This window comes from Erpetoichthys calabaricus, chromosome 8, assembly GCF_900747795.2.
Source record: "Erpetoichthys calabaricus chromosome 8, fErpCal1.3, whole genome shotgun sequence".
In the NCBI taxonomy this organism is placed as follows: Eukaryota; Metazoa; Chordata; class Cladistia; order Polypteriformes; family Polypteridae; genus Erpetoichthys; species Erpetoichthys calabaricus.
In genome coordinates this window covers 39,420,811-39,448,039 of record NC_041401.2, presented here as the reverse complement: position 1 = coordinate 39,448,039, position 27,229 = coordinate 39,420,811, and the positions used below count along the sequence as shown (strand labels likewise).

The following is a 27,229-nucleotide window of genomic DNA, read 5'->3' as shown; positions in this document are numbered from 1 at the left end:
ATGTTAATTGAACAATCTTATCACACACCACTGGCTAACATATTTAATGCATACCTCTAAGTGAAAACTAGGAACAGGCCATCCTTTGATAACAACTTACCTGATTTATAAGGTGGAGAATAAATTATGTGACTTGTATCTTGGTCAGTCAGTTAATATACTCTGAAAACCACAATGATATGCAGGAGACTTTTAGTAATCTAAACAGTTAAACATATAATTTCAAACTCTTGTGATGTATAATATAAAGCAAAAGGTACAATATATTTTCAAATATTAAGTCAACTATTGTTCTACATCAACTGAATGCGTAAATTAAAGTATTTCTAACTTAACTACTTACAAATGTCTCTCCTTTTGAAGTCTTCAAATTTTCTGACTGAGGCATGATGGAGTTTTGTCTCTTATTTGACTGTCCTCTGCGAGTTTGCTTGATCCTTTTTGCTCTAGCACATCACTGCCTGGTTTTAAAAATTCACTGTGCATAGCATTTGCCTATAAACACCTGCATTTGTGTCTTCTAATCCAGGCTTAGAGTAGCCGACTCAAATTTCCTGCTTAAGGCGTGGTCACATGAACATACAACATATCTTGTGATTTAAGGGTGAAATTAAGATAAGACTGGACTAGGTTTGTTTAAGTGTATGCTACACCCTTATGTACTGACGAAATGCCTTGCAGATGGAAACCAGAGTTGCTTTTTCAATATGTCAGATGGCACAATTATTAACAGCAAACCTAGTCATCTGACAGCACAATATGTGCACTGTTCGGATTTCTGCCAGTTGCATTTCCGTACCACAACACATGTATTCTTTTAAACTTAGCCTACGGCATTGACTTACAACAGTCTTGGATTATTTTCTTTCTTTTACTATTATTTCTATGTGATTTAAGAATTTTGTTACTGATATGTGACATGCATGCTTCAATTATCTTTATTTTCTCAGACATTCTACTCAACACTGTTTATTTTATAGTGAGGCACAGAGTTTACTGTGTAAAGTATAACTTAATGATTTGGAATGAGAGTGAGGTCTAATGAAATTTACAGGTAAGAGAGGCCACTTCATTCATGAGTTTCAGCTATCCCTGCTATTCACTGAAATAAAAAAAATGTATGTACGTTTGCAAGGTTTGGCAGTACAGTGGCCACCTAAGCTTCAGAATCCTGGATTTGAATTCCAGTTTAGCCACAGACTTTGGAGTTAGCACATCCTCTATATTACATTTTTTCACTTAGTATTATGGCTTTCCTCTTAATGATATACCAGTTACATTAAATGGCAACTCTAAATTGTTTGAGTGTGCCGTGTGATGGACTAATGAATAATGAATGGTTGGTTTTTCCTTTGTGCTGAGAAAGGCTCTGAACTCACTGGTAACTGAGAAAAGCAATTTAGAAAATAGCCGGAACAGACTGAACAAAGTGTCTACTGTCAGTCATGTACTGTATCTGTCAGTGTTTTATTTCATGAATTTGCTGTGCTTGTTTTATTCTAGTCATTGTTTGTATATTTGATATTGTATTATAACTATGTTTGCCCTGTGAAGCATCTTATAATAGTACTATATAAAAAATCAATTAAGTTATTTAAAAGTAGACCACTGTGCTACAGAATAAAAAAATATTTTCAAATATTAAAATGTGTAAATAATGAAATTTTATTTTTCCAAAAATAACAATCTCTGCATTAGAAGTTCACATTTTTAAAGAGGTAATACCAAAACTGCCTTAAACAATCTTTATATATAATACGCTACCGTGGCTGTTCGTTTGTCTGTCCTGGTTTTTAAATCACCTGTAGCTTGCAAACCGTTTGACCTACTGACCTGAAATTTGGCACATATATACTACGTGACTTCTACTATCTGCTTTCAGGGTGATGATTGACTTCTAATGTTATTGTATTTTTATTTTACTTTATTGTACAATCAACTCTCAGCAGCGGACATGCGGCCCATGCGTACTGGTGCCGTTCTCATTCCCTATCACCTTCGCCATCACTTCCCCTACCTCTTCATATCTAAAATCATTCTTGAGGCAGATTGAAGACTTAAGTGCCAGCTTAAGTGAAAAATTAAAGAAAACACTAAGTAATTGCAACACAAACACTGACTTAATCAGTTTTAACTCAAAAAGATGCTGACGAAAGAAGAGAAGCAGCGGGCCACTAGGGTGGAGAAAAGAAGAGCTGCTCAGGAAGCAGCAAGCGCATCAACCTCTGAGCAAACGAATGCTAAACGTACTGAGAAAGAGGATGAAAACTAGGAATGCTCAATCAAGTGTATTCACTGCACGCTATCGAGCAGTACGCTGTTACTGGTCTTCAAATAGTCTACTTGTTTTAAAAACTATTAATAAACACCAAAAATAATTTAAGGATCTGAAATATTCAAAGAATGGTAATTATCCATTTCTTTAACTATCCTCTATTCCAGTTTCTTCAATTCAGGATCACTGGGGCTGAAGCTGTATTCATCAGAATTGGGCACCACCTAATAACCTACCCTGGATTAGGGCTGTACATCAGGTTGGGTACTCACAAAGTTTGCACACAGAATAATTTTAAGACTAGTTATTTATGTGGGTGTGGGTGCAGCCCAAAGTTTTAAAAAAGTGAGTCAGGCCCAGACAAAACCAATATATATTGATACAATGACAATACATTATTAGTTGTTTTTCCTCTCATCTCTCTTATTTAGCAAAAGTGCCCAAGTGTTAGCTGATACAGAAAGCCATACGCTGCTTCAAGTGAAAGGAGTGCCCTACACTCTGTTATCCAATTTCCATATTTGGATTGGCACTGCCAGCATGATTATACATTTATACTAATTGATGTCACAAATACTAATTATATAGCTCAAGTTAAATCAGATGTGTGACGGCACTCTGATGATGAAATAAATAAGAACTGTCCAAAAAAAATGAGCCGCAAAATTAATGCATAGTTAATTAGTAGCTTAGTATCAATAACATTTCATAAGAACATAAGATATTTGTCGAATGATAGGAGACCATTCAGTCCATCAAGGTAATTTGTTTAGTTAATAGTTAAGCTGTCCCAATATCTCATCCAGATTCTTATTAAAGGTTGTCAGGATTTCTGCTTCAACTACATGTCTCAGTAGTTTATTCCAGATTCCCACAACTGTCTGCATTAAAAACTGCTTTCTGGCTTCAATTTTAAATGCACTTCCTCTTAAGTTCCACTGATGATCTCAAGTAAATGGCAGCATATTTTTTAACTCCATCTCAGCAGTAATTAATGTTACACATTTCACATTTATTTTCTATTACTTTTAGAGTACCTTCATGCGAGTGTTGTCAGCCTGGAGCACACCTTTAAATGGATGTCTGATGACTGCTGAAAAGCCAGAATCATGTCACCCAACAAGTACAAATACAGTCATTCTGACCAGAATAAAAAGATGTAAAATTTGGCACCACTTTGAAATATTGTCACAGCTTTGGGATATTAATACGATGGACTATGGAGTACTATGTACTGATGACCTTATTTATTTTTAATAAACTACACGGTAAAAGTGTTACAATCACAATGATATTTTTATGATTTTTCCTCACTTTAATAAAGACAGTAAGATTACCATACATCCATCCCTCCATACATTTTTTAGAGCTTACCTATTCCAATTCACAGTTGTAGAGGCCAAGGCAAGACCTACCTTTCTCATTACCACTGAGACAGTATACATACAAATTACCCTAATCTGCTAATTCCAAGCGAAGTGGTGGCTCTGTGGCTAGGGATTGGCGCCAGCAATTGGAAGGTTTCCAGTTTAAATCCCATACACACCAGAAGTGACTCTACTCCGTTGGGTCTTTGAGCAATTGCTTCGTCCTAGGTGTGATCTTAATCTGCACCCAGCCCTGCAAGCACGTTCTCCAACTAACTGGGAAAACTTGTGGGTTTGGTGGCAGGATTGGCACTCCAGCCACCGTAAAAACCTCACCCTCTTCCAGTGTGGTGCTGAGGTGTCTCCCGCTACACTCAGGTCTATCCAGGTGGTTTGTCATGTGGTAGGTGCGGTAACGAGATATCAGTGCATGCTCCTAACCTTACTACATCAGTATATTGCTAAACTACTACCTCTGCTAATTGGGACACCAGAGAGATGAAAGTCTTGGAAGTCATGGATGCAAGGGTTTAATCATCTTCTAGCACATTCTTTTGTTACTGCATGGCCTGCTGACTGGAATGTTTATTTTCCTTCATTGTTAACTGGACTCATCTGATTTATAATATTTTGCTCGGTTTTGCTGTGTAGTAACCCCAATTTGTGCCTTCTTATATGCAAATAAGGTATGGTTTAATTATTTCTGTCTTTACATTATAACCAGAAACGTGTGTAAACACTTTGTGCCTGTACTTAATGCAAAAATAAACTGAATTACATTGAGTTCAATTCTGATGATTTCATTTCAGTTTTTAATATTGTGTAACTGATTTTCAAAACTCTCAGTGCTCTGCAGACCATAACTTTTATCACTGTATATTTCCAAACAGGAAGATGTTGAGTTAGGTATATTACAAGATGGCAACCAATACTGCATGTTACAGTTAATCACTGCAGTGCAGAAATCGCTATTTATGACTTGAAATAGTTATTTAGAAATGATATTAAAGCAATGGATTTGTGAAATTTTGCAAGTGCAGTTACCTCCACTGTAAATGTGTAGGTGTAATTTCAATTTCAGAAACAGATGCATACATTAACTGAAGACCACAGTACTAACAGAATGGTTTGACTTCCTTATTATCTGCCATCCTTTAACTGCACTTTATCCAGTAGAAAGACACATGCAGTTCTTTCTTGAACTACTTTACTAATTATCACCCAATAATAAAACATCACTACTTATGGCATATTTTTAAAATGTGTTTATTCTTGATTCTCCTAAAATGACAAGTATGTTTTAATCTATTATAAGCAAATAATATTTCATTTCTGTTCAGTTTAAAATATCATTCAGTTTGAAAATACTTATGCAGACAATGAAGGTGATGGAAGATGATTCTTTTAAATTCTGGGTGCAGAGTTACTGTAGATTTTTTTTGAAAAAAAAAAGGTTTTATTTCCAAATTATAAAATATAATCTGCAATGTCATTTTACTATATAACAAAAATGCAGTCATTTTCCTTTTCCATCTCTTAACTGAAACCCACATCACTGTAAAACATTGGACCAAACATCCAAACTACTACTCACATATATTTCGGTTTAAAAGCAATTCCCATTAAAGCCTTATTCCCCAATATCCACAAGCTCTTCCATCTCTCATTTGCAGCTGCAACCCCTCCCTCTTTATTATCCTTTCAAGCTCCTGTTCCAAAATCTTTTGTACCCATTGCACATCTCTTGTCACAAACCTTTTTACCAGGATGCACCCTGGCATCTCATATGCTATATACTTTGCTCAGCTAATAACAGGCCATATTAAAAAGGCTTCCCTTGAACTTCTGCCATTTCTAGCTAGAGCCTCCCTTTCAAAATTAACCCATAAACATCAGAACTGAATCTGTGTCCATTATCTATAATCCTTTCACATTTGTCCACACTTGTTTTGTTCACCTGAACTCCAAAAACACATGCCTGATTGTCTCCATCTGGGCATAGTCTGGTCTTAGACATGTCCTTGATTGTGTCAAACCTTGCTTATATATCCTCTTTCTCACACATAATCTTCCCCACACCATCATCCAGTTCAAATCCTTTAAAGTATTTTCCAGTCCTCTTGGCTGTACCACTGTCCATACCCCAACTTCAAACCTCCTCCACTGCACACCTAACAGCCTTTAGAAGTCTTTCTGTTTGTAGCACAGAGTAACATCTACAAATTTCCTGTATTTTGTTTCTAATTTTGCTGCATATCCATAGCCTCCTGGTCTCTTATCTGCCTTTGGTGTCAAATTTAACCATACTGTCAGAGTCCTTTTTAATGATGTGAACCACAGAGCTACAAAATATTGAAATATTGAATGCAAAGCTTTGAACAAAGATGTACAAAAAACACAGTCCGTCTATGGTTGAATGTCTGTGTGGTGGGTGCAGCAATGCGTATCAGCGCATGCTCCCAACCTCCTCTCTCTGCTAATTCTGAGGTAGGGGGAAAATTGGATACTCCAGAAAAATTTACACAGACACTGGGAGAATGCAGGTTTCACTGTGGTATCATCACTTTTTAACAGAACGGCATTATTTAGGAAATACAGTAGAACCTCTGGTCACAAACGTTTCCGAACAAATACAAATTGGGTTACGATCAAAAAGTTTGCAGCTGTTCACGAACACACGCTCTGGTGGAGAACAAAAACACTGGCAGCCAGTTTCCCTATGCACATTCATAAGAGCCAAGGATTTCCCATTCTCTGTTTTCTATTTTCCTTTGTTTGCGTATACATGGCCTAACAAAGCAGCTGATATTGCAAAAGGAGTTACAATGTTAACCAAGCAGAGGCCTCAAGTGCTTGAAGAGGTGGAAAAACTGTCGCTAGTCTGGTTGAACGAGAAGCAACTCGCAGGGGATAGCGTAAGCGAGATGATCATATACGAGAAAGCCAGGAAGATTCATGGTGATTAGCTGAAAAAAAAATCCTTCTTTGAGTGACGAAGGTGAGGAATTTAAAGCCAGTAGAGGATGGTTTGAGAAGTTTCGCAAGAGAAGTGACATTTAAATGTTTTTCCCTGTGCTTAAAACTCTTCGTAAGGGTCTAGCGCAAACTCTTACAATGTTATTTTTCTCTGTTGTTCAAGGTTTTCTCAGTGTTATTCAATGTTTTTTTACATTTAGTGTACTATTTTACACTGTGCGTTCTATGGTATAATTAACAATTTTTGTGCTTAAAAAAAAAATGTACATATTTTGTAACATTTATTACTAAAATATGAAAAAGTTTCTGTTTTAACAATGTGTTTACACAGATTACTGTAGAAATGGAACACACATGAAATGCGTGTGTTCCAAATAACAATCTATTATTTCCAGTCTAAAACTCCACTTCACTCCCAGATAATCAATCAAGGCATGAGCTGGGAGATGCTCGTGCACGTTCTAAGTCGGTGGGGGGATGGAATAGCCGGCTGCTTGCAGCTTGTTTTTATCGGCACATTTAGAGGACAAAGGACGCTGGCAGAGAGGTGCGAACGGATTTAAGAAGCGATTTATGGTGGGATGTATCTATGAGTTTTTTCGTAGACTCTGGCAATTCTAGTGTTAAACAACCTTTGCCAGGTAATATAAAGTTTATTTTTAAATATAAATACAAACTCCATTTAATTAAGCTAAATCATTGTATACATTATGAGAGCAATAATAAATAGTACTGACATATTAAGCCGTGTGACTACTTTCATATATTTTGTAGACACAAATATGAAAATAACCAAACAATGAAGATACCCTTTCCACTGCTTCTTCAAGAAACTGTGCTGATCCAGTGGTAATTTCTGTAAAACACCTTCCTGATATGGAGATAACCACCAATAAATGTAACACACATTTTTGGGATGTGGGTAGGAAACCAGAAAAAAAATCCATACTTAGGAAGAACATGCAAACTCCACATAGGCAAGACCCAGAACAAGATTTCTGAACCTATGCAGCAACAGCATTAGCCACACGAATGAATGCAGTGTTTGCAGTTAAAAATATAATGTGTTTTATTTAATAGATAGATAGATATTTGATGCATTCTGCACTTACATATCTTTCATTCTGAAAGGACCTGTGAAATCCATGTTTTAAATCTGCAGCACCAGTGTAGAGCAGGGATCAATGGAGACATGCCTCTGTTGACTTTGACAGCAGAGGGAATCAGACCAGATAGAAAAATGCCAAGTACTATTGGTTGTATCAATAATCCATCCATCCATCCATTCATTATCCAACCCGCTATATCCTAACTACAGGGTCATGGGGGTCTGCTGGAGCCAATCCCAGCCAAGACAGGGCGCAAGGCAGGAAACAAACCCCGGGCAGGGCGCCAGCCCACCGCAGTGTTTCAATAATTGTTTTGCTAAAATGAACATTCACTGCTTCTGGCCAAACATTAATTATCTGGTGTGTGATGATCTGCTTCATTATACATTATCCTGTCAGTTTTTTATGAAAGCAAGATGCATACTGTCGGTCTAAAGTTTTACAAAGGTTTGATGCAGCAAGCAGTTAAATTGCCAAACAGAATTTAATGATCTTAGTGAATTTAATGATCTTAGTGAACAGTGATGGTCTTCAGCAGAGCAAATGAAAACAGTCTACTGTGTATCGTGTAATAGTTGTACCACTAAATGTCACTTAAGGAGCAAATGATAATTCATGGTAGACAGAAAGATGTCTTATTTTTGACATCTGAGCTTACATTGTTTTAAAGCAAACATCACAGTCCATGAGCTGCTTCTTGTAAAGTGTCTAGAAAGAACAAACATATAACAATACTCAAAAAATTAAGGGAACGTGTAATCATCACAGTTTAACTCCAAGTCAATTAAGCTTCATGGATATCAACCTGTCCAGTTAGGAAGCATAAGCGATTGTGAATCAACTTCATCTGCTTTGGTGAAAATGAAAGTAACAACTGGTGCACTGGAGAGGCAACAGCATTGCAACCTTCAAAAAGGGAATGGTTTTGCCGGTGGTGGCCACAGACAATCGCTCTCTCTTTATGCTTCCTGATTATACTTTAGTTTTGCATTTTGCTAGTGTCCTTGTCACTACTTGTTACACAGGTAGTCAAGCCCCTTTAGGACAGCACATCTATATGTGCTGCTGCAAGAAGGTTTGCTGCGTCTCCCAGCACAGTTCCAAGAACATGGAGGAGATACCGGGAGACAAGCCATTACACGGGGTTAGCTGGATAGAGCTATAGAAGGGCATCAAACAAGCAGCAGGACTGAAATCTGCTCCTTTGTACAAGGAGGAACAACAGGAGCACTGCCAAAGCCCTACAAAATGACCTCCATCTGGCTACTGGTGTGCATGTTTCTAACCAAATTGTCAGAAACAGGCTCCATTAAAGGTGGCATGAGCACATGAAAGAGTCTGGAGATGCCATGGTCAATGTTATTCAACCTGCAACATCACTCAGCAGAACCGGTTTGGCAGTGGGTCACTGACTGTCTGGAGATAAATATCCTTGGAGGGTTGCACAAGAGCTCCACGTGCTAGGCAGTAGTACCATAAATGCTGTTTAATACTGGGATGAAATTCTCAGAGCCATTGTCAGATCTTTCACTGGCACAGTGGGCCCTGGGTTCCTCCTGATGCAGGACAATACCCGGCCTCATGTAGCCAGAGTGAAGGCAGATCCTGGATGACAAAGGGATTGATGCCACTGACTGGCCTGCATGTTCCCTCGACCTGAATCCAATTGAAAACCTCTGAGACGTTATGTATTGGTGCATCTGAGATCTGATGTGCGATTTATCCTTAATTCTTTGGAGCAGTGTAGAAAGAATAGGAGAACACAAGATCTTTTAATTTGCTGCAACATTACAATGCTCTGATTTACATTATGGCCTGCATTAAAATGAAAACTTAACATAACTTTGTTCCTTGGTCTTAAATTAAACTGTTTAATATGTCATGTAATATATCATATATTTACACATATGCCCCAATAAAAAAATCAACAAATACTTTCTGTAACACTGGTAAAGTAGACTGCTAGTTCTACATGGAAATTTAGAAAGATCTGGAGCAGAACCAGTATGTTTTACAGATCCAAGTGCTAGTCCAGTTAACGCTAAATATATCAGAAAGAGACAGAGAGCAAACAATTTATAAAATATTGGAGCATATTCTGAAGTCTAGTTTAAACCACATCTCAGCTAGAGGGGAATATGTGTTGGGAAGGCATATACATTACAGAACAGAGGCAGCAGACTTAGGACAAGCCAGACTTAACAGTTCAAATAAGGTGTTAATAGTAATAATATTGACAAATATATTTCAAGACTGAAGAGATTCCCCCTTCAGTCCAAGCATTTAAATCCAGGCTGAAGTCTCACTACTTTAGTCTAGGATACCCTGACAAGAGCTTCTGATTAGCTGTGCATACTGCATCTCTGTCTGATAGTCATAAAAATTATATGTAATACAATATTTATAAACCATTACCAACCCTCCTTTATTCTTGATGTCACTGCTCTACTGCCAAGTTCTTTACTTGTTTATGAAAAACTCATCTCTGTTAAAGAAGCATTAGAATCATCAGCTAGAATGGTCTTTTCAACAAATTGGGTGACCAGCACCGAGTCTTCTGTACAATGCCTAGGAAGAGGTAGGCGACTAATTTGCCGAGGTCTCCAGGATCCTCATTTATAAAAGTTTGGGTAGATGTGATTGAGAAATATGTGCACACCGAAAAAACAGGAAAATGTATATGGTAAAAAAAAATTATTTAAAAAACCTGGCATACGCATACTTTTATGCAATTTACCTTTACAAATCACAATCATCTTGTAAATGTGTATTTATGAATATGCTTTAATGTAAAACAATGTCATATGCATTCACAATGCTGCAGACATTCACTGGCTAGCAAAGCAGACCTTTCCTGAGGTGTCGGAAACCTGCCACCTGAATTCAAAAGTATCTGAATGCGCTCTGCAATTGAGCACACAAGACCATCCATGGAATTAGGGCACCTTTCCTCTCTGTTTTGGGAGTCCGGGAAAGGCATAAAGTGCCAGTGTCTGAGCAGCTATCCACTATCACCTGGCAAATGTCTTCTTATATGATACACTACCGTGGCTGTTCGTTTGTCTGTCCAACTATTACCTGAAAATTGGTACACATATACTACGTGACATCTACTATCCGCTTTCGGGGTGATGGTTGACCTCCAAGGTTATTCCTCTTTTTATTTTTATTGTATTTTATTGTAGAACTCTCGGCAGTGGCCAGCAAGACAGCCGTGCAGCGTATGCGTATGGGCACCATTCTCATCGCCTACCATCTTCGCCATTCACTTCCCCTATCTCTTCATATCTTAAATCATTCTTGAGGCAGATTGAAGACTTAAGTGCCAGCTTAAGTGAAAAATTAAAGAAAACGTACAAAGTAATTGCAACACAAACAATGACTTAATCAGTTTTAACGTGAAAAGACGCTGACAAAAGAAGAGAAGAAGCGGACTGTTAGGGTGGAGAAAAGAAGAGCTGCTCAGGAAGCAGCAAGCGTATCAACCTCTGAGCGAACGAATGCTAAACGTACAGAGAAAGAGAATGAAAACGATGAATGCTCAAGTCAAGTGTGTTCACTGCACGTTATCATGCAGTGTGCCATTACTAGTAATGATATAATTGCTGATACAGTGAATGGTATAAAATGTATGAAAAACTGAGGGTTCAGCCAGTTACCTTACCAACAAGCCAGCCACCATGTACACAGTGGGGGAAATAAGTACTGAACGTGTCAACATTTTTTTCTGTAAAATCAGGTTGTTAGAATGGCCCAGTCAATCACCTGACTTAAATCAAATTGAACATTTGTGGAAGTAACTAAAGATCAGGGTTCACAAGTGGGTCCCACCAGAATATTCAAGATTTAAAGACACTTTAGAATAATGGGTCAAAATCATATCTGAGCACTGCAGGCGATTGGTTTCTTCATACAGGAAGTGTCTTGAAGCTGTCGTTACAAACAAAGGCTTCTCCACTAAGTATTAAGTTAGCGTATTCAATACTTTTCCCCTGTGGCATTCCACTTTATTACACATACCTTTATTTATGGCCTTTAATTTTGTGAATTCTTTTTATTTGTGGACTGCTTGAGTTAATACCAATGTCTGGTACAAAAAATGTTGATGCATTCAATACTGATTTCTCCCACTGTAATACCATCACTTTGACCAAATCTAGTTTGCCTCAAAATAAATAAATCACAGTTTGACCCAGGCCACTGAGACATGATCTTTGGTAGTCTCATCTTGGCATCACATATATGCTGATCAACTGATCCCCTGTCTTCACTCAGATTTTCAACAAATCATTAGTGTTGTGTGAAGTTCCTTTATGCTCCAAACAAGCCACTATCATACCGGATCCCATAAAATCAAGCATAAAAGAACTGAATGACTACAGGCCTGTTGCTTTGTCATCTGTGGTCATAAAGACCTTTGAGAGACTGGTGTTAGCTCACTTGAAGAACATCACAGCTCCCTTGTTGGACCCCCTTCAGTCTGCTTACTGAGAGAACCGGTCAGTGGATGATGCAGGCAAGTCTGCACTACATCCTGCAACATCTTGACAACCCAGGGGACATATGCAAGTATTCTGTTTGTGGACTTCATCTCTGTTTTCAACACAATAATCCTGGAGCTCCACCACTTGAAACTCTTCCAGCTTTCAATCCCTGCCTCCACCTGTCAATGGATCACCGATATCCTGATCAGTAGGAAACAGCAGGTGAAACTCACATCTAGCTATCTAATGATTAACACTGGCGTCTCTCCCACCCCTAACCCAGATGTGTGTTCTCCCTACTGCTCCTCTAACTCTACACATATGACTCCACCTACAAGGACTCAAACATTAAATATGCAGATGACACAGCCATCACTGGGGTCATCAGGAATGGTGACGAGTCTGCATATAGGCGGGAGGTTGTACACCCTTAGGTGTAGTCATAACAATCTGGAACTAAACACTCTCAAAACTGTGGAGATGACAGTGCTTTTAGGAGAGGTCCCACAATATCATCCACTCTCTCCAAACTTAATACTGCCAGGAAGGTTGTGGAAACCTTCATGTTTCTGGGATGTATAATCTCCCAGGCCTTGAAATGGGAGTCCAATGAAGGATCCATCATAAAAAAGGCACAACAGCGAATGTACTTCCTGCAACAGCTGGGGAAGTTCAAACTTCCACAGGAGCTGCTCATTCAGTTTTACACAACAGTCATTGAGTCAGTTCTCAGCTCATCCATAAAAGTGTTGTTTGGTTCACTGACTAAACATGACAAAAACAGGATACACTGAATAATTGGGTCTGCTGAAAATATCCTTGGTACCAGTCTGCCCACCTTACAGGACTTGTATTATTCCAGAGTCATTGAAAAGGGCTATGAAAATCATTACTGATCCCTCACATCCAGGCCACAACCTTTTTGAAGTTCTTCCATCAGCCAGGCATTATAGATTAATATATGGCAAAACAAACAAATACAAGAACAGTTTTTCCCCACAGGCCATCAAGCTCACAAATGGTTCATTTTATATTTTATCTCCTAGGCTTCCCAGAGTCTTGCAATACTGTTCACATATTGTTAATATGTTTTTTTTCTCAGCGTTTATTTCAGCATTTCGTGCACTGAGTTGCACTCTGCACTTTGTATGCATAGATACATTTTTACATTCTCTGTCTTGTTTTTTTATCTCTCAGGTGTGTGATTAACTGTTGTGTGTATGTTGATTATGTAACTTAAAACTGGGAGAGTCACCGAAACTGGAGACAAATTCCTTGTATGTGTGCATACTTGGCCAATAAATCTGATTCTGATAAAACTCCTGCATTAACACTAGAAACACTGAACCTTACGAATGATAGAAGAAATGCGAGGCACATGGCTAAAACAGAAAATGTTTTCATATGTTATAGTAATAATGACATAATTTTGATGTGAAGTGTAGGATGTGTGAAGACTGAAGCTCAAATATCCAACACAGACTTTCACAAAAGGTATAACAAAACAAGCTTGCTTTTATGCAAGAATAAAACCAAAGAAAAAGAAATTGCTCTACTGACATGTTGCTGAAGCCCAACTATCAGTCTGTACAAAGTAAAAGATGTTTGCATACGCGTGTTTGCGCGTTTCATTTTCAGCCAGTTGTCACAGTGGTAACCCTGCTCTATCATGGATCTGTGCAGATGGTGCAGTGGATAAGCTACTGTTTAGTAACCATGAGGTAACACGTTTGAACCCCACATCGTCTGTGTTTAGCACTTTGAGTAATGAGCTGCTATTATTATTATTATTATTATTATCATCATATAATAAAAACATACATTTGATGTGAGTCTGTAACATCCTGTGTAAATTTATCCACACATTTGCAAAACAAAAGCAGGCTATTAGTGCAGTGATAAGGAGCTACGAGCTTCTTGGTGTATGTCAGGAAAATTTAAGGAGGTCAGGGACGGCAAAAAAAAAATTGTAAGCTTCAGGGATTCTAGTGTTTATGGAATGTAACATCTTAGGTTAACAAAAGCATCTTCATTCTCAGTAGGTTTTCCCTTATTGCAATATGGATGCAGTAAAGTGATTTGGTTACATTAGCAGAACAGAACACTGCAGCCAACTGCCCTTTTATGCTGGCAAAAATATGTGAATGCACACCAATACGAAAAATGGGTGCAGCACCTCTTCGGCTGGTTAATGGATTCAAGTACAGCGGGCGTGAACTGAAGCTTGGCTGAGATATTCCTGACCTGTTGGCCTGTTCCCTGAGAAGTGACAACAGGCAGGATATATAAACTGATGAAAAACCAAAGAAAGCTCTTCAGTGCAAATACACAGCATTGTCACTCTTTAAAAGGAACTATGCATCATATATAACACTTTTCAGGTTTAATATGTTTGTCACATCAATGCACATTACAGTAACAGCTTGGTGATATGAATCACTATACTGTATGTGTGTGTTGTCATTTAGCTGGTCTGGATGCATTTCCCTGCTTGATCATGGCTGTCGTCATTTACCAGTTTCTCTGAAATACTATGCATGCTTGGGTCAGATTTGCCATTGGTATATGCAAGTATTCACATCAAGTTTTCTTTTACAAATCACAATGTTTAAAGTGAGAAGTTCCATACGCACATTTCAAGGTTCTTTTTGTGTGTATGCAAGCTTTATAAATTAGGCACCAGGACTCCATGTCTAATTTCGTCTTTGATGTGCTTTCTTACAACTTTGTCACCTTTGTTATCAACTTGCCATAGTTCTACAATTAATTAATGGACAGATACTTTTGGTTCCCATTTATGTTAATCAGTTTCTATTTTGTTTTCTGTGTATTTTAACAAATCTGTATCTACAGACAAGCTCAAATTTGTTGGTGCTCTTATGGCTCACTGAAAAATTACTGTATGCCTCCTGAAAAGTGATTATATGAAAAGCAATTGTACCATATATACCTACATGCCTTTGCTATGTCATTGAGTAAAGCAAAGCAAGTATGAAAAGCGATAAAGTATTACTTATTCTACAAAGATATATGGTCTAGACACATTCGTTGGTACCTCTAGAAAAGATAATAAATAATTGCATTAAGAGTGATTTTTCAAATTAGCTGTTTTCTTTATTTAGTATCACACATGTCTCCAATTGTGCAATCAGTCATTCAGCCTATTGTACTTAAATGGAGAAAAGTAGTCACTCTGCTGTTTGGTATCATGGTCTGTCTCACAGTGAATATGGACCAGGAGAGAGTTGTCTGAGGATATCAGAAAGAAAATTATAGGCAAACATGTTAAAGGCAAAAGCTATAAGACCACCTCTATGCAGCTTGATGTTCCTGTGACAACAGTTGCAAATATTATTAAGATGTTTAACGTCCATGGGACTATAGCCAACCTCTTTGGATATGGTTTACATAGGAAAATCGACCCCAGAATTGGCTTAAGTATAATGAGAATGGTAGACAAAAAGGCCAAGGTTAATTTCCAAACAGAAAGAAGCTGAATTCTAAGGTCAATGTCCATCAGTGTCTGATCGCACCATCTGTCACTTTTTCAGTGACAGTGAGCTTAATGGGAGAAGACCCAGGAGGACTCCACTGTTGAAAGAAAAAAACAAACAAGCCAGACTAGAATTTGATAAGATGAATATCGAGAAACCACACTGCTTCTGGGAGAATGTCTTTTGGACAGATGGGACAAAACTGGAGCTTTTTGGCAAGTCACATCAGCTCAAAGTCTACAGATGAAAAAATTAAGCTTTCAAAGAAAAGAACACCATATCTACTGTGAAACATGGAGGAGGCTTGGTTATGCTTGGGCTGCTTTACTGCATTTGGGATGGGATGCCTCAGGTCTGTGCAACAAACAATGAAATCTCAAATCTAACAAGATATTATGCAGTGAAACATATCACCCAGCATCAGAAAGCTATGTTTCACGCACAGTTTATGGATCATCCAACAGGATAATGACCCAAAACACACAGTTAAAAACACCCAAGAATGGCTGAGAACAAAACATTGGACCACTCTGTAGTGGCCTTCTATAAGCTCGTATTTAAATCCTATTGAACTTCTATGGAAAGAACTGAAACATGCAGTCTGGATATTGCACCCTTCAAAGCTGACACAGCTGGAGTGGTTTGCTCAGGATGAGTGTTGACAGGTGCAGAAGTCAGTCAGTTTATTCTGTACCTCTGACTCCTTACTGTATGATTCTGTGCACATCACTTAACCTAGCTAGGCTCCAATCAGAAAAATATATGTAAACTACTATGCTGTATCCTCAAAGTCACCAAAAAGCACCACCCAAACACAAAATAATAATAACTTGTGCAAGTTATTGTATTGTATATGGTCATGTACAGTGAAGTGATTGAAGAACACCATTGAGGCTTTAGTTATAATGCCTTCAGTTTTGAACATACTCTTTTGGGTATCATTGGGACCACTTAGGGTTTACTTTAAAATGTACTTTGTTATTAGCAGTTACTTGGTAAGCGCAAGTATCAAGGCTGCAAATTACATAAGGAGAACATTAACAAAAATGATAAACAAAACTCCTGTGTATTAAAAGAATAAAATATAAAAAGGCAACCTATCTAAAACAGGTGTTTAGCAAGAAATAGAAAGCCTAAACAAACAAACCTTTGGCCGGATGTGGAAGTATAAAGTAGAAGTGAAGGATTTAGTGAATTTTAAGGCATTTTCACACTTAAAGTCCATTTTTTTTGTACAGAATCAGGGGATGATTTATTACTTTGTTTCAGTTTCCAGTTAGTTTGGTAGCATTTCAAACTGCAGAATTTCAACCAAAGCAAACATACGAATAAACATGGCATGGGTGTAGTGTAGAATTTTTTCCTTGGGCAGAAACCTTTTCCCTGGGAAAAATATCATTGAGGGCCAAAAACAGTTGTATTTGCACACTGCCAAATTTTCAATAATTATTTGGTTTATTTACAAAACACAGCTCTATGAGCAAAATGCTTATTATTGAGTAACTGGAGAAATACTTAAAATGTATGTGTTACTACGCATGGTTTGAAAAGGATGTGCTGATGTGCTTCAGTTTTATGGCAGTAGGCATATCAGGTCAGTTTCATTTAACTATATAATGTTTTGTATTTACTCCCCAGTAAGAATCATATGAACAAATCCTCAATTTAGGTTCCCAAATTACATATCTACTGTTTTAACTCCTATGACTATTTGTTAATAATGTTCATTTTATCATGTTTGATTAACATTTATTACATACAGAATATCAAAAGTTACTGTGTCTCCTTATCTGAAAAGCAATCACATTGAGTGGACACCCTACCTGCGGACATCACTTTTGTGATGCAAGATTAGGGGTCCCTCGGGGCACTGCTGTTCATTTCTTGACACCTCTGTATTTGTATTAATCAATCCAATCATAAGTGAATTCACACCCGTTTGTTTCTTTTTCAACTATTGTGCGTGATACACTGTGAGCCTGGATCAGGTGCTAGGCTTGCTCTCACTCCCACTAGTTATACAAATTAGGCACATTGTGTCACATTTGAACCTATATTCTTATTTGTGTTTACCTTTTAATTGTTTTAATGCTCCATGTTAACTCTCGATTATTAAGCAGTGAATATGATTCCTTAATTACCAATAGCTACCGCACAATTTCACCCAAATGCACAGTATTTCCTGTAGCTAGATCATTCTAATGATGGATCAAATTCATATGTCATGCAGAATGCTCCAGGGTTCGCTTGGTACTGTACAGAGACCATCCTTTCCAACAGGGCTTGGTCCAGTTGTTTTGGTCTGTACCCAAGTGTGATTGGCATGTTCACATCTACTTAAACGAACAAGACTTTCTGGAAAATCTCACCAGAGTTTTGTTTTGGTTTTTTAAAAAAAGAACAGAAACACAAACAAACTTGGTCTGGAAACACCTTAATACATTTTTTATTTCAACACCTCTCTCATAATGTCTATACATAAGAGGAGCAACAACTGGTAATTGAGAATAAGTCAGCAGCAGCAGCAGACGCGACTGTTACGTAAGCAGGAAGTTAGGATTATGGGTGACACCAAAATAATAAAGAGCTGTATAATCATTTTAACAATTTTGTTCATTACATTACACAGTGTTTTAAAATTGTGTTTTGTGGGATTGTTGAAACCAATCTGAAATCAGGCTTTTAAGAGTGCTGAATCAATTTAGTTTGGAGAAGAATGCAGATTGTGCTGTGTTAAATTTCTTGGAAATACCAGCAGTGCTCTTAATTAAAAAAAAAAAAAAAAATTTAAATAATTTATTTTTCTTATATCTGGTTTATTGGTTCTAAAAATAACATTTGCCAAATTAATCAGCTGGGTGGACAGATGGATGAACATGGCAGTAATCTAAATTTACCAATCAAGAATTTTTTATGAAAGAGACATTAAAGTGCTGTCATGTAAAGCAGAGCATTACAATCTACATTCACTTAATTGTAAAGAACTAATTATCTCATTTTCCAATAGTGTTTTTTGCTTTGTGAAGAACATTGTGCTTGGGTTCTCACTATCGAAGGTCTCATCTCTTTCAGCCCCCTCAATTTTCAATGAGTTCACACAGAACATATTTTTGTGTGCAGTCTTGAAATAATTAACTCGAGTGCATAATTTCTGCAGATCCTGCAGTATCTCAAAAATAACTGTACACTAGTTTTAAGGAAATAAACTTATTCTCTTAGAATTCAAATATCATGACTGTAAAGAGATAATGTATATTTAGTATTTGTAAGTTTTATAAATTTATCTCATTACAAAATGAAAACAAAAATTTTAAGTATCACTTAAGCAGAAAAGCCAAAAAGTCTGAGTACAGGCAAAGCTAACCAGACAATGAAAACAATAATTTAGCTGCTTTACTCACTGTGGTTGTATGTAATGTTCATAGCAACAGTTGTTACTCCAGCATGTACAAAGAAACAATGCCCCCCTACCTTATCACTGTCCACTGTATTTTGAGAAGTCCTTGAGGCAATAGAAATAGTATCAGGCTGACTACTTCCATCTCCCTGACTGTCGGCATCCTCTCCAGTGTCCCTGGTGAAAGAAAGCGGAAAGTGTGAGGAGCTGTCTGCCTATACTGGCATGCTCAACAGTAGTTGCATATTTATAGAGCAAACTGCTTGAAAGCCTCAGTTAAACTATAATGACAGGTTCTGCTGAACAACTATTTTTGGCAGCGACAGTCTGGAACTAAAACAAAAAACATGTAACAAATTTCATACAGCATGTTTGCTTAAGATTTGAAACCTAAGACACTAAAATGGTTTTAGTTTGTAGTTATTTCTTAAATGTTTCTCTGCTTTTGTTTTTATTAATAACTTTTTAACACACACAAACCTGAATAGGATGTACACTGAATTGTACACTATACAAAACATATAAATAATAGTATGCATTTCAAAAACATTGCTTTAACAGTAAAAAAAAGTTTCACTGCACTTTAATTAAAAACAAGAAAAGCACATATTAATAGATAAGTTACAGGTTTCTTTAGCTACTTATATTATAAATCAGCTTTTCTCATCCTTTAAAAAACTGCTCCTGTACAGTATGAGCTCAGCCAGATGGAGGTAGCAACAATGAATGCTGTGTGTGATGAGGTACTACACCCTGGTCAGGACTCCAGCTCATTACCAGACCCGCTCCCTCCCTTTCACCCACACAGAGCAATTTAAAAGCTAAGTTCATTTAATAGCATTTCTGTGGACTACAAAACAAAAGATGTTCTTGTAAAACATTCTGGAGATTTATGTTGACTTTTATGACCAAGCCCTCAGTGAAGAGCTATGAATAAAGAGGAACATTGTGATAAGTGGTCCATGGTGTAGAGGAGATTTTAAATAAATAATCGGGTCCTGAGAGGGTGCAGGCTCAGAACAGGTGCAGGTGTGCCCCTGAGGGCCCTGCTCCGTGGTTGATTGTGGTACTTGCCAGATTGTGCACTCACGCAGTGTGCGTGTAGAATTTCCAGCCAAGCAGGATTACATGTGAAAGTGATAAATAAATCAGGCTTTCCGAATTTACATACTATGGCCATGGCATCCTGATAGTTTTGTTGCATGTATCTTGGTCTTCCTGGAAATGTGGACGGTAATATGATCATTTTGCCTACACATACGTTGTTATTTTCAGCGTTTGCTTGCAGTGCGTTTGATAGTTCCACGCGCAGATGTTGTTGATGTAATCTGAGATAGTTGAGACGTGCACCCTCTGTTTTAACATGCACATCTACGGCGTACTGTTGGAATAGTTTGCCGCTGGAGTGCAAAATACTAAATGTATTCCTCACTGCTAATCTGTACGTGTAAAACTGGCATTGAGTAAGCCTTATTTGCTTGGCGGTTCTTTTATCAGGAACATGTTGTAAATCTTTGTGCCAGCCAATGTCTCCGTAAGGGAATAAAAGTGGGTAAACCATAGGATCGCAATTCATATTGAGTGTGGAAATCTGTTTACAGGAGTTGCCTATGGGATAGATGAAAATATCCCTTTCGGCAGGCGTTTTGCCATCTTCTCCGACGAAAATTGCTGCAACATCGGTGTGACAAGTTGGAGCATTGTATCGTATCGTCGTAAATCCTGCCTAGGGATTTCCTTGAAAACCATTCGTACAGATGCTGTTAAATTGGACTGAGCGATTACATGCATGTGTTTGTATGATTTAGTGAAGGGGTTGATGGTTCTGAGCATGGAATCTAGCTGGAGAAGTACATTTTCGCCGCATGCAGAGTTTTCTTTATTTTGTAAGTGTACTTCAGTAGCTTGCGCTGTGTCAAAAACATACAACTGTCCATATCCTGGAGAGGTAGAAGTGTTAGTGTATAGTGGAGAGATTTGGTGATAAATTTGCCCGTGTATTTTAAAACAGTATGGTCCGTGGCCAAGAGGTTGAGTTATCTGTGCACCCATGGAAGCAAACACTAGAGAAGAGTTGTATTCCCGAATGTGTTCACGATCATTTTTAGCTTCTGATGTTTGCTGTGCAAGAAGCTGTTGTAAAGACACAGGTGGCTCCCGCAAAGGTGGTGAAGCTACTTTACCGTTGTAGCAGCACCTCGTGTATTTGTTGGATGTATTACACTCGGCAGGCCAGTATAGTGCATGACATGGAAGACGACGAATAGGAATCGAGAAATCCCGTGTCGGCTGCATGTGGGCGGGGCCAGTTTTGAAGAGGAGCCGCAGGTAGCGTGGGGAAGGGTTTGGAAGAGGATGAATAAGAATCGAAAAATGCCGTGTCGGCTGTGTGTGGGCGGGACCAGTTTTGAAGTGGAAGCTGGACGAACCAGAAGAGAAATATATATAAGAGATTGCAGTGTTGCTGCCAGTACGTTAATGTGTGGGAGTTGTGTGAATGGCATAAAAGCACAGTTGTAGGGAACCACTTGTTGTGCAATGGATAGGGTTTAACAGAAAGAAGGTTATAGAAGCTCTGATAAGTCACATTTCTGCCTCCTTTTTATGTCAAGACACAGTCATATTTCTTGATACATCTGAAAGGGCAACAATCAGGTAATTTTTTTACAAGGTTGTTAGTGTAGAAGATGATGTGGCACAACAAATCTGTGGTGACAATTATACGGAGGCAAAAATGAGTGCTGCAACAAATGCATGCTGCTACTACTTGTGTCACAAGTTCTAAGCATAACTAAAGCTCTAGCTAGTCATTTGTCAGTTTTTAGAGGCTAAAAAAATAATAAAAACACACAGATATACCAACTGCAATTATAATTTAGTTTGGTCTTTTCAGATGTTAAAGATGATTAAGCTATGTATCACAAGCTTGAAATATAAATAATGTTATGAAGCCAGAGAGTGCAAGTGTAGATCCAAGGTATATGTTATTTTTATATAAATTAGAAGTGTGTGCCAGACTTTTTTCATTTGAGTTCCCACAAATACTCTGACTGCTTCTGTCCAGTGCACATTAATTAAAAATATGATAACAGAGGGAAATTTAAACTTAAGATTCTTGATGTAGGCATGCACTATTGACATCAGAGTTCAAGTTCCCCTTTTGTTTACTCTGAGTTGATATGGAAACTCTTTCTTATGCAGAAAGATAACATTCTTGAAACCACATGCAACAAAACAAACAGTATAACAGTGTCCCCATTAGGTAACATGTACATTTTGAAGCTTCAGGGAATTAAATGAGAAAAAAAATGTGCCTGGTTATATGGAGGTATTCGTTGTATTTAGATGTATAATGCATACACAGATATCAAATCTGCCATATTTCACATCCTTGTCAACCAAGTATTTACCAAGCTACATAAAACCTTTAGCAACTACAGAATCATAGGGACAAATGTTTTCATGGACAAATTCAACATATTTGTTATTTTCCATTGCTTAATGCTAGCAAGGCACACACCTTGCTTCTATCTGGACGACAATTTGGTGTGCCAGGGTGCATTAAACACAACTCACATTGTTCAGCTCCTTTATTTCTGAATCTAAAAGCAGTGAAAGCCTGCTTAAAATTACTTCACAATTTTTTCAACTACATGATACTGGTTGGTTTTTATTGCTCTTTGTATGTTCCATTTTCTCAATATACTTTAAACATCTGGTGCTCAGAAATAATATTTTAAATGCAATGGTATTATCACCAAACAGTCCTTTTTATAATGTACTTTAGTATTTTTGTTTCTATTAAAACCAGTATCATTTTACTGGAGTTCTACTGCAAATTAAAGGCAATTTTTCATTTCACAATTCTTACCCACATGACCATGAAATGGTCCTGTACGCACACATTTTACATTAAGCTCCACAGGATCCAATCTTATGCAAAGCTTCATTAGCTGGCACCCTCACTCACTGTCTACAATACTGATTTACATTACCATTAAAAGTTAAAAATTACCTAACAGTCAGAACAATGAATTCTCATGAACTGTAACTTTACTTCTGAAAAGTATGTTTTCATTACTGGAAAGAAAAGATTTTATAAAAGTAATGTTAATCAAATAAAGAAAATGTGGCAAAACAAAATGTAAGGACAAAAGATAACTGTACTGTGCAATTTAAAAAGTGGCACCCATCATTATGTTGGTATTACCTGTTGAAGGCTGAGATTAAGTTTGATATATATTAACTTGGATGCCTGTAGTTTGGGAAGAAATATTACAGGCAAACTTTTTACTTCATCTTCATAAGCACGCACTAAATAAAATTCCACTAGCTATGCACATTTGTCTGTGTGCATATTTTTAAATGTGTTTATTTGTAACCGCACCCTTTTGTCAGCACTTTTTTCTTCTGTGCACTTTTGTAACTGCACTGGCATCTACAGACTATGATGTTATATATTGTTTATTTTTTCTTTCAGTTATATAAAGAGAGTATTTATCTTTTTGTTTCCATTTAATATACCAAAAGAAAAAAATGTCAAAGCCTAAATCACTTTAAATAAAGATAACCTCTTTAGCATTATGTATTATTTATCAACAAGAAAAAAGTTATTATATCTAACAGAAACATGTTAATACCAAAACGTCAATAAAGATACAGTAGGAAAGGTATATCTAGGGTCCAGTGCAGTACTGATACAGATCTAGTACACCTCCTTCGTGTGACATATTTTGACACAGTCACCAATGCACAGCCCGAAGTTGTAATCGGGTTAGTTGGAGCATTCTTTATACACTTTTCTTATAATATTTCTCTTTTGCTCGTGCATGAGACGGTAGAATGTCAGCATCTAATCCACACAGTCAATGCTGCCCCTTGGGTAAATGTAGGGTTACCATAATGCAAGGCTTAGTGACATCCACATTTCCCCGACACAAACATTAACATTTGCTTTATTGTGAACAGTGCTTAGGAGGCTAACGCCTTGTTGTCCTTCCACTTGACTGCAGTCGTTTTGCCTTTTGTCATTCTGAAGCTTCACATGACCAAGTTCACCAGTAATATCACGGCAGTTCAATCATACAGTGCCATATGCATTACATTCACTATCTGTGTCAATGCCCGATGGCCAATTCACATTGTCATCACTATTGCTTCATTTAACTAATGATCCAGTTTCAGGTTGTTCTAAAATGGCTTTAAAACTTTTCATTTCTTACCATTGCATGTTTTGGCTGAAGTGTCTGTCCCACTCATAAATATTGATGAGCTGCCACAGGGTAGCGAAAGCATAGAAATATTCAGGATTTTTTACCAACTAGATGGCAGCAGAATACTGTCCTGAGCATTATTCAGGCTTAAAACTACACTTCGGATCATAACAGCTTAACCTGAGAGACACTTAGGGTTAACTGTTTTTACATAGAATTCTATGCCCAAGAGACCCTCACCTCAGGGTTATTGCCTTGAGGTTAAACAGCAAAACAGTGTACACAATTAGTAGTACTACTACTTTATTAAAACACTCTTCTCTTCCTTAACCTATAAACCCCTTATGTTTTATTATCCACATACTAGTTCAGACAGCATTTTTATTTGAATTATAAATAGCACTAGTCTATAAGAGAGAAAGTTGTGGTTTAAATGGTTTTTACAGAAATATACAAGTTCAGGTTGATCTATCCATAGTCTTAAACAGGTAAGTTTAAAAGCAAACAATAAAAGGATACACGCCCTTCTATTACAGGAAAAATGTATGTGTCACAATTTTCTTGGGAATACAAAGGTGGAAAACTAACAGGTACTAGTGGAGGAGTTTCTCTCTTTCTAACCAGAACTTTGGTGCAACATGTCTTAGCAAACCCTCTTCCTACAGTCTTACTTGTTTTTTTTTTCTCCAAGAACATGGGAGCAGTCTCTGATGAACACGGGGTGAGGTTCTAATAGGACATCACTTAAGTGGATTGATGTCATATTGGAAAGAGGAGTGAATCAATGTTAGCAGACATCTGTTGCTTATTTCATTGTGAAACATCTTAAAAGGAAAAAGACTACCAAGTGACTACTTTTTGTAGGTAATAATTATATTTTAAAAAATCTTAGTTGTACTTTTTTCACCTCTAAATAATTAAGTTTAAAGGTATATTACGTTTTTTCACTAGAAGTGCTTTTTCACTTTAAACCTTCATCTCTAAAAAACTAGATGTTCCCAGATTTGGATTTAACACTGGAAATTTTTGTCAGGAGTGATTTTTTTTTTTTTTGCAGACCAGTGTAGTTAACTTCAAGTGTCAAGAAACCCGGGAATTGACAGAAGTGTTTTGCTTTTGTTTTTTAATTTCTTTGGCAAAAATACTTCAAAGATATGTAAAAAAAAAAAAAAAAAAGTTCACATTTTTACCTTTTGCTATTGTTTCTCTGCTTAGCTGGTGTCTTGGGTAATTGAATGGGTTCTTTTAATGCTCCCTTAAGGTGGATCATTCTTTCTTGAATAACCTCTCGTATGTTCTTAATCCATTCTTGTTTTGCTTCAATACTAGATGCCTAAGGTACACAAAATAAACAATTCATTATCAAAAAGAGGAAAAAAATCCTTGCAAATACAATTACACCAAATAGTGAAACTAAATATATTCAGCTGCTTTTAAACCTCACACAAACCTTCCCTTGTATTTTTGTGTTTGAGAAATGAAGATGAAGGAATTAGTCAGTCAATCAGTCATCATCCAACCACTCTATCCTAACACAGGGTCACGGGATTCTGCTGGAGCCAATCCCAGCAAACACAGGGCGCAAGGCAGGAACAAATCCCCAGGCAGGGTGCCAGCCCACCGCAGGGCACACGCACACACTAGGGACAATTTAGGATCACCAATGCACCTAACCTGCATGTCTTTGGCTTGTGGGAGGAAATCGGAGTACCCAGAAGAAATCCATGCAGACACGGGGAGAACATGCAAACTCCACGCAGGGAGGACCCGGGAAGTGAACCAAGGTCTCCTTACTGTGAGGCAGCAGTGCTACCACTGCACCACCCCAGTTACCCATACCATTTTCCTTCAAAAACAGCAAATACAAAAATTGAAATAAATGAAAACAATTAGATGCCTTATAACAGCACAAGTAACTTAACACAAGTCAGATTCTTAAAGTATAAGTTTCAGTATTTTTGAAATTGAGGTTATTTTTTTCACAATTGTGGCATGGTGTCATATGCCCCAGACATTTGCTTTGCTGACTAAAGCTAAATTTAATCATTTCACAAAACACTGTGCCTCCCAGAAGGGCGAAGAATAGTTAACAGTCAGGCAACAGTCCAAAGGAGAAACAAAAACTTTAAAACTTAATAAAAATGTTTACTTTGACGTGGAGAACACAACTCATTTCATGTTTTAATAATACACTCTAACAAACTGTTTACACAAAATTATATTTCATTCTGTTTCAGACTGTCATTACTGAGGGAATGCTGGGATTCCTCATTATTTCTTTCCTTTTATATTATATTTTATATAAAAATTCTGTTTACTCTGTACATGGTTACTAGTCCCTAAAAACTAAAGATAAAAATTTTCTTTGATATCAGTTCTAGATCTTTATTGTGTAATTCTATTTTTTTAAATACTGACACAAATATGCTGTCATTTACACCACCAATATATCCAACTACAAAAGCTATAATATTTAAACATTTTACTACCTATATAATGTAGAAAAGACCTAGGAGATGCAGCAGAATAAGAGTAGGAGATGCCGTAAGAGTCAGAGATCACGATTTGTTTTGCTGATGGGGAGAAGTTTCTACCCATCATCAAGCATACATTTTGATTATTGGAAGAGGGTTTATAGAACATGTAGAAACATTTCTTTCTCATTCTGTTTATACATCCTGAGTATGGGCATTTATGTACCACATCAACTACTTCGATAAGTTTTTCTAAGTAGCTACAGAAGCAAACATTTAATTTTCAGATTATCTCTGATCTCTTATCACTGTTGCTTCTCTTGTGTACACTGGATCTTATTGATAACAAAAAAAAAAAACAAAGATCCTCAAAAAAAGAGAGTGTGGAAGATGGCCGGTCATTCATCCCGGCCAATACCCCCAGGCCATTAGATGGAGCC

General features: G+C 37.3%; 1 protein-coding gene across 8 annotated transcripts in view; it reads right to left on the bottom strand.

Annotated features, from left to right (window-relative positions):
• Positions 1-27,229, bottom strand: part of kalrna (kalirin RhoGEF kinase a) — a 797,086-nt gene that overhangs the window by 216,945 nt on the left and 552,912 nt on the right. For all 8 annotated transcript variants that reach the window (XM_051930993.1, XM_051930994.1, XM_051930990.1 and 5 more), the window contains 2 exons: positions 25,506-25,648; positions 19,177-19,279 (listed from right to left, as the gene is read on the bottom strand). In XM_051930993.1, the coding sequence (XP_051786953.1) occupies positions 19,177-19,279; positions 25,506-25,648 (246 nt within the window). The remainder of the gene's footprint in view (positions 1-19,176; positions 19,280-25,505; positions 25,649-27,229) is intronic.